At 42.3% G+C, this 20,064-nt stretch overlaps 1 protein-coding gene across 6 annotated transcripts in view; it reads left to right on the top strand.

Annotated features, from left to right (window-relative positions):
• The window catches only part of TPD52L1 (TPD52 like 1), a 102,655-nt gene extending 93,790 nt beyond the window's left edge, over positions 1 to 8,865 (top strand). For 3 of the 6 annotated variants that reach the window (XM_045391590.2, XM_005551722.4, XM_005551723.4), the window contains 2 exons: positions 2,579 to 2,639; positions 8,205 to 8,865. In XM_045391590.2, the coding sequence (XP_045247525.1) occupies positions 2,579 to 2,639; positions 8,205 to 8,333 (190 nt within the window). In that variant the 3' untranslated portion in view covers positions 8,334 to 8,865. The remainder of the gene's footprint in view (positions 1 to 2,578; positions 2,640 to 8,204) is intronic. The other 3 variants (XM_005551725.4, XM_005551726.4, XM_005551727.4) reach the window with 1 other exon arrangement.
• The last annotated feature ends 11,199 nt before the right edge of the window (positions 8,866 to 20,064 follow it).

The following is a 20,064-nucleotide window of genomic DNA, read 5'->3' on the forward strand; positions in this document are numbered from 1 at the left end:
CTAGAGATGAAGCCTTTGGGATCTTCCCCCACTTCAGTCAGACCTATGCCTCTTCTACCTGCTTTATATTAATGTTGTGGTTTGAGTGCATTGTAGAAGGAGTTCAGTTACTTTCAAACGTTTGAGACCGCTGAAGCCAGATTCTTTATATATATACTCTTTTCCTCTGTTTTTTAACTGTCATGAAACCAAATTCTTCCTAGGGTCATTTGCAGCGCTAAAAGTTTGTACATCTGATCAAATCTGATTAAAGTTGTACATCTGTTTAAATCTGATTAAAGAGTTTCTCCCTGTTCTCCAGCATGTATCCTAGTATAATTTAATTAGATGAATGTATATTCTATTATATTTTATGAAGGAAGGCTCTTCTGCACTGGGGTTATGTGGTTAATTGGTTGATTTGGAAATTTAACCACAGTATTTAGTTCTCTGTATTTGGTGGTAAACAGAGAGTACAGATTCAAGATTGCTTAGTTCATCTTTGAATGGCTTGCTCTCCCTAGCATAAGAATACCCAAGGTGGGTAGTGGAACCTACAGCTCTGTTCCCCTTTACCTGTCAAATTTTGAATCTGGGTGTCAGAAGACAACTTGGAAAAATTAACATGGTTTTCCCCTGTGGACCAGGAATTCATCTGGTAGTGGCTTATGGGTTAAACGCAATCTGCATGAGCTTGCCTGAAACTAACTTGAAAAAAAATTATTTTGCTTGTCTAACATACACCCATGAACCATTTCCTCACTGTGGGACTGTGTAACTGATGGATGACAGGCAGTCATGTGTGCAGGCTTGGCCAAGTAAAATCTGCAATGGAAATGAAGTGCCAATAACTATATACTTTTTGAGTCGTGCAAGTATAATTTTACTAATATTTCATCATGAAACAGGATTATGGAGAATCACTCATAGGAATTTGACTTGTGTTTGAGTCATACACAAAATGTGATGCCATGTCAGGACCCTCTGAACTCACCATTGTTAATCTGTGCAGCCTGAATGCAAGTACATTTCTGACCCTGTGGAGCACCAAAGACTCAGGAGACAATTCCCAAATTCACTCATGAACATCTATGTTCATTGCCTTTTAGTGGTATAAGAGTGATACTTCATTCTGCACCATACAATAAAACCTATATTCTATAGCCGTTCTCCTTTATAAAGTTTTTCTAGGCCATTCCTCTTATTTTACTTTTTTTTTTTGCACTCAAGAGAGAATAACAAGTGCCTTATTAATTCAACATTTAGTTGAATTATTTGATCTGAAAATGATGGCAGTTGTTGCTGCTGAAAGCTGACATGGATACAATATTTAAATACACTGAGTTCAGTTCCTGTTTCTTTAGTAGGAGTTGATATTTTTAATGGTAGTCATATCATTAAATTATATTATGGGGCCAAATCCAATATAGAACACCAGAAAGCACCAAATGAAGTTTTTAAGCTTAAAGGAACAAAATGATGTATAGGTTATTTAACACAATGAATGAGTCACAGATAAAATGTCATTAGGGACCAGGCACAGTGGCTCACGCCTGTAATCCCAGGACTTTTGGAGGCCGAGGCAGGTGGACTACCTGAGGTCAGACTTCGAGACCAGCCTGGCCAACATGGTGAAACCCCGTCTCTACTAAAAATTCAAAAAAAATAGCTGGATGTGGTGGTGGGGACCTGTAGTCCCAGCTACCCAGGAGGGTGAGGCAGGAGAATTGCTTGAACCCTGGAGGCACAGGTTGCAGTGAGTCAAGATCACACCACTGCACTCCAGCCTGGGCGACAGAGCAAGACTCTGTATCAAAAAAAAAAAAAAAAAAAAAGAAAGAAAGAAAAGAAAAAAGAAAAAGCCATTAGGCTGCAAAGGTTCTGTTTGGTAAGTGAATAAATAGGTGTATCCTATTTGGTAGAAAAAATAACACATGCTAAGAACACCATTTTCATTGGGTGTTAGGTAGGTAATGGGTATGTTTCATCTTAAAATAATGAAAGCATTAACTTTCCAAAACACCACTTCATGTAAGTTGTCAAAATGATTATTTTTCTAAGGCATGGAAAAGAAAAAATATATGAACATTTTTTTCCTTGCTCTATTTCTGAATTGTCTCACATTTGCTGAAATAAATAACTTTAAATACTGCCAAGTGGCAAAACTCAAACATGACATTCTTCATATGGATTTTCCATTGCTTACTAAAAATCCTGAGTCAGGAAGAGGAGTGTTGTGATAGAAACAATAAATGCTAAATGAAAACTTAAGGTACTTATTGCTCCACTGGCTCATTGGAAACGATTTACAGTGTACCATGGAATTATTACAGTTGTGTCATTGCCAAATACCATATTATTTACTGTATAGTTGAGTATCTGATCATTTTACCTAGAAAAACTCCATGTCAGGTTATGGTTTCTGAACCTAACCTAACAGAAGTAACATACATTTTAAAACGTGGTTGGTGTACATGGCAAGCTGACAGGTAGCTCTGTTGCAGAGGCCATGTTTACAAATATGAGCAGAAAACCAAACAGCATGGTTGCTAAGACAGCTAGGCCTTTGGAGCTGACCTCTCTCTTTTTGTTATTTTAGGAATTCTCCTACTTTCAAATCATTTGAGGAGAGGGTTGAGACAACTGTCACAAGCCTCAAGGTACAGATGAAGTGAATTCTGTGTGAGTGGGTCCATTGACTCAGGACAGCTTAGCCATTGCTGCGGTTAAAGTTGAGGCAGGGCCAAGAAGGCAGACTTGCATCAAGTCAGACCTTTTCCTTCACATATAAATCTATGAATAAAACCACTATTGAATAGTGTTACTGTATCCTTAGAGTTGTTTGTATAAACCACTCAGGGGTGAATTGTTCATTAAAGTGAATTGGGGTATGTGTTTACCACTTAATCTCTTAATGCTATCCCTCCAAAAGTAGATATGTGAGAGATGACTGTGGATAGAATAAAGGCTATATGAATTCTGAATTTAGAGTGTGAGTGAAAGTTCAATAACAGCACATAGCTTCTCTGGTTTGGACATGGAACAGCAAAAACAAACTCAGGACTATGTATCCACTACATCAGCTACCTAGACTTGTTTATAAATTCAGGTACAGAGCACAGCACAGTATGGCTATCATAGAGGGAAAAATTCAACTGAGTCACAAAATGCATTTTATAATAACACTATAATGCATTTCATCCCTGCGTGTAAATTGAAAATGTGCCTATTACAGGGTAAGTGTTTTTAAAATTCACTGGAATTATTGTTTGAGCATAGGTAAGTTTGAATAAAAAGAGTAAAATGAAATCAGTCTAGTCTTTTGAATTTTTAAAACAAGAAAAATCATTAAAACTACTAAGATTATTTTTTAAAGGTATCACTTAATGACTTAATTACATCTTGCTATCATTATCTCTATTTCATATACAATCTATTTCTGTATTTTACCATAACTGGGAAAATTAAGAATATACGTGATCTTTAACCAGATCAAAAACCTTCATATCCCATGCTGATTATGCAGCTGCCTCTGAATCCTGTGTCTCCACGCTGCTGTCACGTGTGCTGCCTGATAAGTGTATGTGAGGTTGTAAGTTATTCCTTACTCGCGGTTCCAGGTGCTCTTGTGGATTTTGACCTGGAGAGTCTTTTTCTTAGGGCAGGGTCTTTCACATAGTCTACTTCTACTTTATTAGACACATAATTAGGTGGTTAAGGCCCAGGAATGAAATTATTACTCAGCATTACCGTGCCTTCATCAGTTTCATTCACCAGAAGTTTCCAGTTGCAGTTTCACCGCTCTGCATGCCAACATCATCCCTTATTGAGCATACAGGAACCAGTGGGAGCTGTTAAACTGCCCCATGGGTAGGAAAATTTTTTTTAAAGAGAGGAGCATCCAATGTTATGAACATTTCTCTTGCTAGAAGATCAAAATGAAAGGCTCAAAAATCCCAGGAGTCAGTTTCTAAACGTTTGGTTTTCAGCCTTAGACGACCCAGTGAGGACAGGTTCCATTGCTTTTCTACACAAGTTCTGACAGAGGAGAAGTTGTACTTTTTAGGTTTTCTTTAGAAGAAGGAGCTATGAAGAAGCAAAAGAAGAATAAAGAAAAACCTATTTTCATTTGCTTTTAGGAAACTCTGGTAAGCTCATGGCTCCCACAGGATTTAAGTGTTTAATCCACATGCTCAGCTTCTCACTTTTCTCACCTCATTGGGATAGAAGGTATAGCCTGCCACCTCCTTCAGATATGCACATAACTAACCCAGCCCAGCAGATACTAGCCTTTGTGAAGACCTTCTGAAAGTGATTCTATGCTTGTATGATTGTGGTTTAACAAGACACACATCCCACACACCTCCTATCTCATAGCCAAAGCCTAATTCCTCTTTTTCTGTCCACCCAGGCAATGGAGAATAGCTGATAATTATGCTTTGTGTCGAACTTCCCACTTCCTCAATAATTACAAATTTCTCAGTCCTTTTTTCCCCACTAGACTAAATAATAGATATGTATAATACTTTTTTTATATAGCTTATTTTTTGCAGTTTACTTTTGTGTTCTAAATCTCCAAAATGTCTATATTGTTCTTTAATTAAGGATCCTTAGACTGCTTTCTGCTGAGGGAATGACTCACAAATTGGTAAAGATGAGTGGAATTTCCTGCAGGTCTATGAGCTGCATTTCCATTCACATACCCGGTTTTCAATTTGATTTTTGAAGACACTGCTGATAAGGAATCATAGTCATATTTATGTTCTGTGAGAAAATAGGTTCTGCTGTAAAGGTCCACTCCTGCCATCTTCTCACACAATCTGTCATGTACCATGTGGCACTTGTACCAAATCCATGGTTCATTCTTTATACCCAATTCTGTAGTTTGTTTTTCCATGAAACACTTTTCCAATCCTATAAAATTTAGTTCTGCCTATGCCCTTACAATGTATTCCTTGACACCTCAGCTGGTGTCACCTGTATAGTCACTGAGCATGCTTTCTATTTCATCCAAAACAAACAAGCAAATGCAGAACCAACTTCTGTGAAACCACTTTTGGTATCTTCTACCATCTCCCAATGAGTCATGAGTAACTACATCTCTTCCAACCATTTTGCATCCATGTCAAGCAGACCATATTTTTAGTGCACCTATTTTTTGATAAATACATCACACAGCCTGGACCAAAACCTTAAAAAAAAAAGGTGGGGGGGGGGGGCCAAGTTACATTACATGTTTTGTTTCTTTTTGTGTTATGAGAGATTAGGAAGCCCAACTCAGCAATTCAAATGAAATTCTATGCAAAGAATGATTATAATTTGGGGGCACAGTGACAAATACTTGTATGAAAAACAATTACGAAGAGAAGGGTCCAGGAGATTTTTATCATTCACATCTTTGCTTAAGGAGGTCCTTACCTAAGGTATTGCGGTAGGCAGTCATTAAACCTACATGGCTGGGAATGTCTTTGATTCCATTCCTTCTTTGCCAAATTGATTTCTTATAAAGCCATTCCTTCCTTCTTCATTTTACTACTCTGGTTTGAGGAAATCAAGAAACAGGGAAGAATAATGAAACAAAGCACAGAAGAAAACATCAGTAATTGTTATTCACTGAATTCAATATTGTGTGTTACTTCTATTGCAAGAGAGAATGTGAATGGAAGAAAAAAGAGAGGGGGAACTATTAATAGAGTAGATTACATGGAATTAATCTTATTTGTTTCTCTCAGGGAAGAAATAAGCATAGTGAAAAATCACACAGTGGAAACCATCCCTTTCCCCCACCAGTTCCCAGTGTTAAGATAACAGAGGGAAGGCAGAATCAGTGCTCTGCCAGAGGTCCACAAACTAAGCTGACCCCTTTCTTTTGAATGGTACATAAGCTGAGAATGGCTTTACATTTTTTAATGGTTGAAAAAAATCAAAATAAAAATAATTTTTGTGACATTTGAAAATTAAATTATATAAATTCACATTTCAGTGTCCATACATTAAGTCTTACTGAAATACAGCCTTGGCCAAGCCTGGTGGCTCATGCCTGTAATCCCAGCACTTTGGGAGGCCAAGGTGGGCAGGTCACCAGAGATCAGGAGTTTGAGACCAGCCTGGCCAACATGGTGAAACCCCATCTTTGCTAAAAATACAAAAATTACCTGGGTATAGCGGTGGGCGCCTATAACATCAGCTACTCAGGAAGCTGAGACAGAAATAATTGCTTGAACCCAGGAGGCAGAGGTTGCAGTAAGCCAAGATTGCACCACTGCACTCCAGCCTGGGCCATGGAGCAAGACTCCGTCCCAAAGAAAGAGAAGGAAAGAAAGAAAGGATGAAAGAAGAACGAACGAACGAATGAACGAAAGAAAGAAGGAGGGAGGGAGGGAGGAGAAGAAAGAAAGAAAGAAAGAAAGAAAGAAAGAAAGAAAGAAAGAAAGAAAGAAAGAAAGAAAGAAGGAAAGAAAAAGAGAGAAAGAAAGAGAAAGAAAGAAAGAAGGAAAAGGAAGAAAGAAAGGAAAGAAAGAAAGAGAGAAAGAGAGAAAGAAAGAAGGAAAAGAAAGAAAAAAGAAAGAAAGAAAGAAAGAAAGAGAAAGAAAGAAAAGGAAAGGAAAGAAAAGAAAAGAAAAGAAAAGAAAAGAAAAGGCATGCTCATTCACTTAGGTATTGACTGTGGCTTTTTCCTACAAGAACTGATTTGAGTATCTGTGAGTGTGACAATGTGGTTCCCAAGTCTAAAGCATTTACTGTCTGGCCCTTTACAGGTAGAGTTTTCTGACACCAAGCAGAGTACAAAAATTCAATATAATAAATAAATTTAAGATGCAGAGAGAGATTTTAGTGACAATTGGAGAAAAGTGTGTTTTGTAATGATGGAACTGCCTTTGAACCCTGGTTACATTTTTAAAAGGGCGGGCCAGGCAGCACGGACACACTCCCCAGTGTTGTTGGTGTCTGTGAGTGATTACTTTGGTGATAGTGAGGCATCAACATCAGTTTGGCAATAACAACATTATGTATTCTATATCTTTTTTTTTTTTCTTCAAAGTGTTTTTCTACATTATGAAAAACAATGGGAGGGAAGGCAAATGTGACTATTAATGGACTTGCACTAAGTATTTTGCATCATCAAATATACAGCAGTTTTAATAAGGAATGTTTCAAAATACTTAGCCATATTTTTAAATTGTAAGTTAATTCCTTCAGGTTTCTATTCTTAGTCAATAACAAATACACGAGAAAAAGGCCTTGTAAAACATCATAACTGCATTGTAAAGAATATTCCTACTATAAGGATGTATTAATTCCATTTCACGCTGCTGTGAAGAAATACCTGAGACTGGGTAATTTATAAAGGAAAGAGATTTAATTGACTCATAGTTCCACAAGGCAGAGAGGACCTCAGGAAACTTACAATAATGGCAGAAGGGGAAGTAAACATGTCCTTCTTCACACGGTGGCAAGAAGGAGAAGTGCAGAACAAAAGGTGGAGAGCCCCTTGTAAAATCATCAGATCTTGTGAGAAGTCACTCACTATCACGAGAACAGCATGGAGGTCACCGCCCCCATGATTCAATTACCTCCTACCAGGTTCCTCCCTGGTAGGATTATGAGGACTATGGGAACTACGAGTCAAGATGAGATTTGGGTGAGGACACAGCCAAACCGTATCAAAAGGCAGTTGTCTAAGATGATGTGAAATCACCAGTGATTAAGACTTGATCCATCTTCAACTTTCAAAGCAGAAACCAGAACCACTCTGACTTTTCAAAAGACATTTGTCAGAAATCCAGTTTGCCCTGCTAACTTCCAAGTAGAAAAATCTAAGTTTATGTCATGTAAGGATGTTTATACATTGTAAAATTGGAGGAATTAATAAAAAATCAAATTCCATTTTGATTAGATCAGTTATCTGGGTGAGTGGGGATAGATGTTCCAAGTCCATGGATCCGATTATGCTTCTGAAGGAATTAAAATCTTGGATGTAGAAGAGATAAAAAGAGGGTGCTAAAATAGTACAAAATTAAAGTTTGGAATCCTATCCCAGAACCCAAGTATGAATAACATTCTAGCACTCTGCAAAAGGAAACAAACTTCTGTACATTCTTTTGTCTCTAAAGATAGAAAGTATTTCTGAATTTGAAAGTAATCCAGCCTTTGGCATTCTTATAAAGACATTACAAAAATGATAGTAACAACTCACTGCATTTTTGTGGATCTGCTCATTTCAGACGAAAGTAGGCGGGACGAACCCTAATGGAGGCAGTTTTGAGGAGGTCCTCAGCTCCACGGCCCATGCCAGCGCCCAGAGCTTGGCAGGAGGCTCCCGGCGGACCAAGGAGGAGGAGCTGCAGTGCTAAGTCCAGCCAGCATGTGGCTGCATCCAGAAACCGGCCACTACCCAGCCCATCTCTGCCCGTGCTTATCCAGATAAGAAGACCAAAATCCCGCTGGGAAAAACCCAGGCTTTGACATTGTTATTCAAATGGCCCCTCAAGAAAGTTTAATGATTTCCATTTGTATTTGTGTTGATGATGGACCACTTGACCATCACATTTCAGTATTCATAGATGACTGTCACATTTTAAAATGTTCCCACTTGAGCAGGTACACAACTGGTCATAACTCTTGTCTGTGTAATTCGATGTATATTTTTCCAAACATGTAGCTATTGTTTGCTTTGATTTTTGCTTGGCCTCCTTTATGATGTGCATGTCCTTGAAGGCTGAATGAACAGTCCCTTTCAGTTCAGCAGATCAACAGGATGGAGCTCTTCACGACTGTCTCCAGTAATAGGATGATTTACTATAAATTTCATCCAACTACTTGTGATCTCTCTCACCTACATCAATTATGTATGTTAATTTCAGCAATTAAAATAATTGATTTTAATGACTTTGAATTCTTAATTTCTTTGTCTTAAAAGTTGCTAGTTATGATTTTACGGATGCAATTTTAAATCAACTTTTACCCAGGTGTGGTGGCTCACACCTGTAATCCCAACTCTTTTGGATGCCAAGGTAAGAGGATTGCTTGAGGCCAGGAGTTAAAGATCAGCCTGGGCAACACAGACCCTGTCTCTACAAAAAAAAAGAAAAAAATTAGCCAGACATAGTGTTGCTTGCCTGTAGTCCCAGCTACAATAGAGGCTGAGGCAGGAGGATTGCTTGAGCCTAGGAGTTTGAAACTGCACTGAGCTATGATTGCACTACTCCAGCCTGGGTGACAGAGTGAGACATTGTCTCCAAAAATAATAAGTAGTCAACTTTTACGCTGGTTTGGTGAACATGAGAGAGGATATGAAAATAAATATTACCTCAGCTGTCCTAGGATGTTAAAACAATCTCCAATTTTAAAATTCTCTCCCATCTACATACAGTAGTAGTTAGATAAAGGATATCCAAAAAAGAGAGAGCTAGAAAATGGGAGAAGCAGAGTTCTGCAACCCCTTTCAGTTTGTAAATTGTTCACATGTTTGAAAATGGTATTTATCAATCCACTCAGATTTCTGCACTAACTTTTATCTTCCATATCATATGTATCTCTTTTCTTTTTCTAAATGGGAACATATATTTGTTATTAGGTAGCAGGGATATAGACTTAAGATATATTTGTAAAATGCACACTGAACAGACATCCAACCTAAAAAAAAATCACTATTTTAGAAAGCCCATATAATATATACATATTTGTTAGCATGCTAATTGTTCATTTTTTGTGTTTATTAAATAGAAGTAGATATATATGACATTTTGAAGTAAAGCACATCTGAAAAATTCTACTCAAATTAATGGAGCATGGCAATCTGTACAATCTGTACACCTAACCGAAAACCAAGGTGGTTCAGGACAACATCATCTCTGATGCCTGGAATCTTAGCACAGGGAATGAGGCTGTAAACTTGAACCACAGTGGATGAATGTAAACAAAGAAGGCTCACTAGCAGGGATGCTGGAATTCTCCCATACTTGTGCTTCCAGTCTGTTGGTTGAAGCAGAGGCAGGAAGCCAACTCTGCCGAGCTGACTCGCAGGCCGTGCTGGCCCGCCCACCACAGCACGCAGGTACTCAATCTCTGCGCCCAATCTGTAGTTGCCTGTTGAGTGTGAAGTGGCCAACTTGTGAAAACTCCCTGCCACCTTCTTTTTTTTTTAACCATACTCGGCACACCACATTGTATTAGATAAAGTTATGGTACTTTAAACAAATATCTCCATTCACCAACCAGTTTCTGCACACATTAGTCTCAGCCTTACAATCTGAAAACACAATATTAGAATTGGATAGAAAAACAATCAAGAAAACTTAGTGGTAATATCTTAAAGCCTCCAACATATTTTAGCTATTTATTTTATTCCATTCATCAAAATTCTGATTTCATTAGTTTGGAAAGAATCTTATTCACATCATCTCTATTCATCTAAAAGCTTTTCATTATTCACTCTGACCTAGACGTGATATTCATAATGGTCATGGCATAAGTAACATTTTTTCTTTTTGTCATAAAATGTGTGTGAATAACTCAGATTAGATAAATCAAACACTTGTTGGTAGGTGGGCAGTCTTGCCTAGTTTAGGCAGTGAGCCTACTTTTAGCCTCGGGAGCATCACTAAGAGCTGTCTGGTTCTCCCTCACCATGGGTGTGCAAGCTCATCCTGATGCAATTGATTGCTGAGCTTCTCAATGACATCTAGTGGGGCTCAGTTCACAAGCAGTAGTTTAAAATGTTTCACAAGTCCTAAAAAGTAATTGCACACAATGAACATAACCTTTTATGAACAAACCAAAATGACTTCAGGTCAACACCATGTGTGTATGAAAGGATACCTCCACAGAAAATGTACAGTTGACCCTTGAACAACAGGAGTTTGAACTGTGAGGGTCCACTTATGTGCAGCTCTTCTTCTGCCTCTGCCACATCTGAGACAGTGATACCAACCTCTCCCCTTCTGCAGCCTACTCAACACGAAGACAATGAGGATAAAGACCTTTATGATCATCTGCTTCCGCTTAATGAATAGTACATATATTATCTCTTTGGGTTTTTTTTAACATTTTCTTTCCAGAGCTTACTTTATTGTAAGAATACCATATGTAATGCATATAGCATAAAAATATATGTTAATTGACCATTTATGTTATCAGTAAGGCTTATGGTCAACAGTAGCTGTTGGTAGTTAAGTTTGGGGGGAGTCCAAAGTTAGAATCAGATTTTTGTTTTATTTATTTATTTATTTATTTTTGAGACTGAGTCTTGCCCTGTCGCCCAAGCTGGAGTACAGTGGCGCAATCTTGGCTCACTGCAACCTCTGCCTCCTGGGTTTAAGCAATTCTCTGTCTCAGCCTCCCGAGTAGCTGGGATTACAGGTGCCTACCACCACACCCGGCTAATTTTTGTATTTTTAGTAGAAACAGGGTTTCACCATCTTGACCAGGCTGGTCTTGAACTCCTGACCTTGTGATCCACCTGCCTTGGCCTCCCAAAGTGCTAAGATTACAGGCGTGAGCCACCGCACCCAGCCAAGAATCGGATTTTAAAAGTGCAGGCCTAACCCCCGAGTTGTTCAAGGGTCAGTTCTTTAAATTATCAAAAATTCTGATGTAATTGTGATTACAAAACAAACTAGCTTTTAAAAAAAAGTAAGCCATTCTGAAATTTAACCATTTACCACATTTTAAATACTGTGGTATGATGAACATATTTGTAAATTTATAATGCTAACTTTATCTCACAACTCACATCACATAAAGATTATGACTATTGGCTGGGCATGGTGGCTCACGCCTGTATTGCCAGAACTTTCGGAGTCCAAGGTGGGTGGATCAACTGAGATCAGGAGTTCGAGACCAGCCTGGCCAACATGGTGAAACCCTGTCTCTACTAAAAATGCAAAAATTAGCTGTGCGTGGTGGCGCATCCCTGTAATCCCAGCTATTTGGGAGGCTGAGATGGGAGAATCTCTTGAACCAGGGAGGCAGAGGCTGCAGTGAGCCGAGATCATGCCACTGCATTCCAGCCGGGGTGACAGAGAGATGAGACGCTGTCTCAAAAAAAAAAAAAAAAAGATTACAACTATTGGCAGGTCATTTTTAGCAATGCAATCTGCATATCTTACTCTAAATTACAAATTTTGTTAGAAATCTGTTCTTGAATCATAGCAAACAGAACAAACTGCATGCTTTAGGATGTAATGTGATGATATGCCATACCATTCACAGTGGCCAGTGTGGAGGGAGCCCAGGGATCTACATGGCTCTTCTGTCACCATTCATTGCTCCAAAATTATATGTAAGCTTGAAAGTTGTTGAACATCAACCCTATCGTCCTCCTCTCACTTAGTATTCAATTTGAGTAGAAGTGGCGTGATAAAGGAAGATGGTGGTAAGGTTAAAAAGTAACTTAATATGAAATGTGAAACAACTTCTTCAAACCTGGCATTCAAATGTAACTTCAAACTATAATATTTGGCAAATATTGTTATATTTGCTATTTATGGCTACTTTTGATAACCTCTAAGCATGGTAAAATTCTTTATGCTACATTTCTACTTGACTTTCAGTTCACACCAGAGGGTATATTATGTACACACACATTATATATAAAATATATAGAATACATATATCTATCCATCATAAATTATATATATATATATAAATTAAAGCAAACCAAAAATAACAAAATCATGTCTTTCACAGAAATCATCCCATTTCACCTTTGAATGTGAATACTGACAAGTTGCTTAAATGAAAATGCTGAGTACAGAGATGCTTTTTTACAAAGCACTTCATCAGTCATTTACCCCAGAGCATGTATCACCACCACAAGGTTTTGTGGTGAATCAACATTTTCAAATACAAGGGCATTGAGAATTATGTAATAGCTGATAAAATACCGATCCATAAGGGAAAAACAGTGTCGGGAAGATGGCTGCACTTTAATCAGGAGTAAGCTGAGGTGGTGTTGCAAAACTGAACGTGTTTAGACATACTAACTGCTACCCAAGGAGGCACCTGTATCCTTTTAGGAATACAATGTCGTACCTTTATCCCTGACAATTGGCAGAACATAACAGCAGCCCTGCAAGAGGTCTCATGGGAGATCAGGGTGGTTGAGAGCCTTACTGGTAACCCCCTGCAGAGATGGTGGACATCTCTGGGCTCTGGCCTACGCCGGGCCCTAATAGTCCTAAGTAGCATAGCTGGGATCCTAGTAGTGAGCTGTTGCTCTTTGTATTGTTGTTGTGGGTTATGGATCCAGGGCTCTGCCCTATAGGCATGTATCCCTACCTGAAAGACTCCCCTCGGCCTAGGGGGTCGAGTGTAAGGGAAATGGTTGTGCTTTAGTCAGGAGTAGGCCGAGGTGGCCTTCTGGCGCACCATGACTCAGCAGGTTTGGAGCACAGGCACACAACTCCACACATTATGTAACCCTGCCACATGAGGCACATTAGGTGACCATTCACATGAGCTTGTGCTTGGCTTGGAGCCACTATTGTCTATAAAAGGTACAACTATCCTGCTGATGCTGTACATATAGCTCGCACCCAGAGAAAGAATAAAGCCATGTCGAAACTGCCTATGATTCCTTGAGTGTTTTTCCAGCTACCGATCACCCGTCCACCGGCTCCCTTCGGATCTCAGCTTGGGCTAGAACCTGACAATTGATGCTGTGAGCAGGATCATGAGGTGAGTGAGCCTTTGGTTCCTGCTGATTCTGGGTCGGCCACGTGGCCAGAACATGGGCTGTGGTACCCAGTGGCAGCTGTACTGCTCAGATGGGCTCTGTTGGAAACCTGGGCAGTGTTAGATGGGTCACGCTTCAGCGCATAGAGAAGGCACTGAAGCAGCTGGAAGCACAGAGCACCAACAAGGAGTGAGGCTTCGAGGTCTGGGTCTGTTGTCTTGGCTGAAGATCCCCACTCAGTCTGATACCGTGGAAGAGGGACCTCTGTTGTGGACTTGCTCAGTGGTCCATCAGAAGGTAGATCATGAACAACCATTGGGGCCCCAAGGGTGGGCTCAGGGACCCCCTCCCAGAGTGGTAACATAACACAGTTCATATATTGCCTACCCCAACTGAGTTGCAAGAATTAGGCAAGTAGAGCTGCCAGCGTCCAGGGGAACCCTTGCCTACCTAGATGCTTCATTTGTGGGATGAGGGAGTAGATAGTATCTCCTGTTCTGCCTCTGGGATGGAAAAGCTGTCCTCTATCATGACTCGCCTCCATCATGACTCCCCTCCTTCCTTCAGTGGTTGCAAGTGAGCAGGTGGTTAGTGGCAGGGCAAGGTGAACACACCCTGATTGAGTGGCTTTGGGCAGCCATATGGACTGTGTGAAATGACATTGGTGAAATATCTGAAACTGTGAGTAAATGGCAGTCATGTGCTGATTTGGTGCAAGTCATCTGGGCAGTGGTTATGTGGCAGGCTATGTGTGACCTGAATATCCGGGGCCAGATGATGAACGTTTACCTCTGCACCTCCGAGTGCCTTTGGCTTCCTAGCTGCTGTCCTCACCCTGTAGGGAGGGCACCGCATAAATGAAGTGACCACAGCTCTGGCGGCTCTCTGGGAAGCAGAAGGCTGTCGGTGGTACTGAGGGATCCACACCATAAAGAGGAAGGTGCCCTGCCCACAGAGGGCTCCCCCATGGGCAAAAAGGGGGCCCCAGCGAGTGACACGCTCACAGATGTGGATAGATTTGATTTTGGCCAGGGTTGACTGAGAAAAATATCAATAAGCTGCCCAATGAAGTAGTCTTAACTTTGTGGAGACAGTTGTCTCCAGAGAAGCAATTCTGGAAAACACCAAGGGGAAGAAGGACGTTGCTGCGTGACCCATTCCCTCCCAGGTGCTCCAACTCAAGGACTACTTGCTGCAGCCAGGTTGAAATGTAGCACCTTTCCTGTTTGATTAGGGAACTGGCCAAAGTGCCCAGCTTGGGGGGACACCAGATGACCAGTGGCCACATGTAGAATTAGCAATTCACCAGTCCCCCACTAACTTAGAGCAGGTGCCAGTGCTGGTAAATATTGGCACAGATTGTAGCCTTGTGTATGGGAATCAGATAAGTTTCTGGGCAATGCTGTTGCATTGATGGTTGTGGAGGCTGGTTACTGAAAGTGAAACCTGTGTCTCTGTACCTCAGCATTGGCTGCTTGGCTCCCTATTTATATACTGTGTATGTCTCCCCCAGACCTGAATACATCCTGGGGGTGGACATTTTACATGGCCTGATGTTACAAACCCCGGCCAGGGAATTCAGACTTCGAGTGCATCTGGTGAAGCTGGTGCTGCGCGGGCATAAGCATCACCAGCCTCAGGTCCTGCCACAACCCCAACTGGTTACTTCCACCCACCAATGCCATTTGCTGGGTGGGCATACGAAGATAACTGAGACAATTAAAAAGCTGGAGGAGGTGCAGATAGTGTGTGGCATCCACAGCTCCTTCAATTCTCCAGTGTGGCCAGTTAGAAAGTTTGATGGAACTTGGCAGATGACGGTAAACTATCAGGAACTGAATAAAGTAACACCCCCTTTGCGTGCAGCTGTACCATCAATCATGGATTTGATGGAATGCTTGACAATGGAACTGGGACAGTACCACTATGTAGTGAACTTGGTCAATTCATTTTTCTCCACCAACATTGCTCCAAGAGCCAGGAACAGTTTGCCTGCATGTGGGAAGGGCAACAGTGGACTTTTACAATGTTGCCACAGTGCTATGTGCATAGCCCCACCATATGTCATGGTCTTGTTGTCATGGATTTAGTCACTTGGCAATGTCCAGAAGGGGTTCGCCTATTCCATTATATTGATGATATTATGTTAACCTCTGATTCTCTTGTAGATTTAGATGTGGCGGTGCTCCTCTCGTGACATTTGGCAGCAGGCAGTTGGGCCATCAATGAATCCAAGGTCCAAGGGTCTGGATTATCTGCCAAATTCTTGGGAGTTACCTGGTTGGGTAAGATGATGGCCATACCAGAAGCTATTACTGACAAAACTCAGGCATAGCCCTGGCCCACCACAGTGAAGCAGCTGCAAACTTTTGTGGGCCTCCTGGGATATTGGTAGGCATTTCTACCCCATTTAGCTCAAATAATAAAACCGTTGCATGATTAACAAAGAAGGGAGCTACCTGGAATTGGGATGATATGGCTGAGACTGCTTTCCTGGCAGCCAAGCAGGCTATTCAGTAGGCACAAGCCCTATGGGTAGTTGACCAGGGGCACCTGTTTGAGCTGGATGTGCATGTGACCACAGATGGTTTCAGTTAGGGCCTGTGGCAGCACACAGAGTGCCTGAGAACACTAGTAGGCTTTTGGTCCCAACTATGGAAAAGAGCTGAGCTCCAACAGTCCTTGATAGAGAAACAGCTAGCAGCTGTATATGCTGCACTTCAGTCTTGTGAGAGTGTGACAGAATGGGCTACAGTCATCATGTGGATGGCTTACCCAATAGCAGGGTGGGTGCATTCATGGGTAATGTCCCCCTGGACTGGGATGGCCCAGACATCCACTTTGGCACAGTGGGGTACCTACTTGGAACAGTGAAGTTTGCTGAGTACAAGACCCTTAGCAGCAGAGTTGCAAGAGGTCTTGGAACCCATAGACCTAATGCAAGAGGCCATAGGGTCTGAGGCACCCCTAGACCCCAAGACATCACTGTTTAAGGAAGGGTAACCCCCATTCCCCATGGGGCATGGTACACAGATGGATCTAGTCTAGGATCTAATGCTGCCTGGACCACTGCTGCTGTCCAACCCTAGTACAGACACCATATGGTTTGAAACTGGGTGTGGGCAAAGTAGCCAATGGGCTGAACTTAGAGCAGTATAGATGGTGATCACTAAGGAGCAGACATCCATGGTAATCTGTATCAATAGTTGGGCAGTCTCTCTAGGCTTAACCTTGTGGTTAACTACTTGGAAAATACAAAATTGGCTAGTCGGCCACTGGCCTATGTGGAGCCAAGTGATGTGGCAAGACCTCTGGGAAATGGGTCATCAGAAAGATGTAACTATTTATCATGTGTCAGGCCATGTGCCTTTGGCCCCTCTTGGTAATGCTGAGGCAGATGTCTTGGCCAAGGTCCAATGGTTAGTCGGCACCTACACAAGATGTGGCCTTGTGGCTACACCAGAAACTGGGACATGCCAGGGGCAAACTGATGTAACAGAGCAATAAGCGTTGGAGTCTGTCCCTGCCGATGCAAGATATTTGGGAGGCTCATCAGAAATGCCCAGCATGTACTCAGTCATACCCTAGATGGAGGCATCTGCCCACTGTTACACAAGTGACAATAGTTCGAGTGACCTTGACCAGGTGGTAAGTAGACTACATCGGGCTGCTGCCAAAATTGCAAGGATATGCACATGTGCTAACAGCTGTGGACATGGTCACAGGCCTGACTGTTGTACATCTACCCTTGCAGGGTGGCCAATCAACAGCACATCCTCCGGGTCTTGCAACACTTACGTGCCCTGTATGGTTGCCCTCTGGCTCTAGAGAGTGATAGGGGAACCCATTTCACTGGACAACAGGTACAACAATGGGCACAACAAATGGACATAAAGTGGGGATTCCATGTGCCATACAACCCACAAGCTGTAGGTATGATTGAGTGATATAAAGGGCTCTTGAAGAATGGGTTATGCTTGCATGTCACACCCCTGTCTTTGCAGGGCTGGAGTTCCAAGCTGGACCTGGTGGTTCAAACCTTGCATGAATGGCCATGGAAAGATGGCCCGGCCCTTGCAGAGGCTTTGTTATACTGGGCCACCACCCCTATTCAGTTGCAGATACACACTAAGGATGACCTCCTCTGACCAGGTATGGGGACAAACGGTAACCTTTTGTTGCCTGCCCCAACGCCCCTGAAGGGAGGGGAACAGAAAACCTGGCTGTGGCCATGGACCCTCCAGGCTCCCCACTGCTGGTGGTTGACCATTGTAGCTCCCTGTGGGGAGGGCCTACAGTATGACTTGCATGTCACTCCTTGGGCGTTCAATGCATGTCACCCTTGGTTGACTGTTCTTAGGGCAATGGCCAGGGAAGAAACGCTCCTCTGGGGGACGTAAGTACTGTCTGCATGGCCTACTATGAGCTCCTCCTTGACTTTGCTTGACTTTGGCATAGACACTGGATCCATAGGAGCCATGGGGAGCTGAGAAGGTATGGTACCATTGCCCAGGGCAGAAGCTCTTGGCAGCTGCATTGTTATCCATGGATGAAAAGTTAGCCTGTATTTTGTCTGAGGGACATGATTTACCTGTTCATAGCTGTGCCTGCTCTACCATTTTGGCCATAGGTTAACATGCTCCAACTGCATTGTAAACTGCGCCCACACCTATGCTGAGGTGACCAATGTTTCCAACTTTTGGGTCTGCACTGCCCTTCCAGCAGCAGCTGCAGATGACTTGCCTTGGCATATACATTCAGTGACTGCAGAGAACTGGACCTGGTTGGAGACTTGGGGTCCCATGGTTGACAACTGGAACGCAACATGGCAAGCTTTAGACAAAGGATGCTGCAAGATCCATGGTGCTCCCATCACCTGACTGGCCCATAGCATTTATGATGGCTAGGGCTGGCTAGTGGGGGAACACGTAGTACCCCCAGCCCAGGTGTCACAGTGCATAGAGCAACATTGGGCTAACACTACTGTGGGATGGGTACCCATCACGGCCTGTGTAAACATAATACATGTCACCATACTGAAGGTATGCTGGAACAAGCAGCCCCACCAAGGTTGGGCCCCAATGGATTTTGTGCCCCCGGGAGTTTATGGGTCTGTGGGGACACAGGGTGGCCTCATCTACCAGTGAACTGGACTAAATGTTGGACCTGGGGGTGGTCTTATGTACCTGCCACTGTCTGTCCACATTGCCCAGACACTGCATAACTGGGAGGCGCTACACTCTCGTTTCTGAGTGCGACGAGCCCCTTGGTGGTTCTACCCCTTGACAGTGACTATCCCTGGAGTGGGTGTCACAACTGTAGAAGCACGAGTTACCTCTCTTGCAGAGCACACCACTTGGGCTCTGAATTACACCCAAGTGGCCCTCCTCCTGTTAATGGATGAGGCTCATCAGATGAGAAACGTGGTGTTGCAAAACTGAATGTGCTTAGACACAGTAACCTGCTGCACAAGGAGGCACCTGTGCTCTTTTAAGAACACAGTGTTGTACCTTTATCCCTGACAATTGGCAGAACAAAACAGCAGCCCTGCAAGAGGTCTCATGGGAGATCAGGGTGGTTGAGAGCCTTACTGGTAACCCCCTGCAGAGATGGTGGACATCTCTGGGCTCTGGCCTACGCCGGGCCCTAATAGTCCTAAGTAGCATAGCTGGGATCCTAGTAATGAGCTGTCGCTCTTTGTATTGTTGTTGTGGGTTATGAATTCAGGGCTCCACCCTATGGGCACGTATCCCTACCTGAAAGACTCCCCTCAGCCTAGGGGATGGAGTGTAAGGGAAATGGCTGCATTTTAGTCAGGAGTAGGCTGAGGCAGCCTTCTGGCACAGGATGACTCAGTGGGTTTGGAACGCAGGCGCACAACTACACATTATGTAACCACGCCACATGAGGCACATTAGGTGACCATTCACAGGAGCCTGTGCTTGGCTTGGATTCACTATTGTCTGTAAAAGGTTTAACTACCCCCCTGATGCTGTACATATGGCTCACGCCCAGAGAGAGAATAAGGCCATGTCAAAACTGCCTACGATTCCTCAAGTTTTTCCAGCTACCCGCCACCAGCCCACCAACTCCCCTTGGACCTCAGTTTGGGCTACAATCTGACAAACAGTAACAAATAATTCTTTTTTCTTGAGTTCAAACCACGAATAATTATTTACTCTGCATTGTAATTATAGGGTTGTCATTCAGAAGACAAATTCTAGGTAAGTGGCAGGTATCTTCTAAGGAAAACATTTTTAAGTAATAATGCTCAAATATTTATAGACATTGCTGACAGACTCAGGAGCTGTTATTTTATTGATCTTCATTTGTTATCTTATCAAATGTTTTATTTATAACACTATTATATTTTTTCTTTATTCCTTTAAAAGGTTTATTTCCTCAGG

The sequence above is a fragment of the Macaca fascicularis genome, chromosome 4, assembly GCF_037993035.2.
Source record: "Macaca fascicularis isolate 582-1 chromosome 4, T2T-MFA8v1.1".
Taxonomy (NCBI): domain Eukaryota; kingdom Metazoa; phylum Chordata; class Mammalia; order Primates; family Cercopithecidae; genus Macaca; species Macaca fascicularis.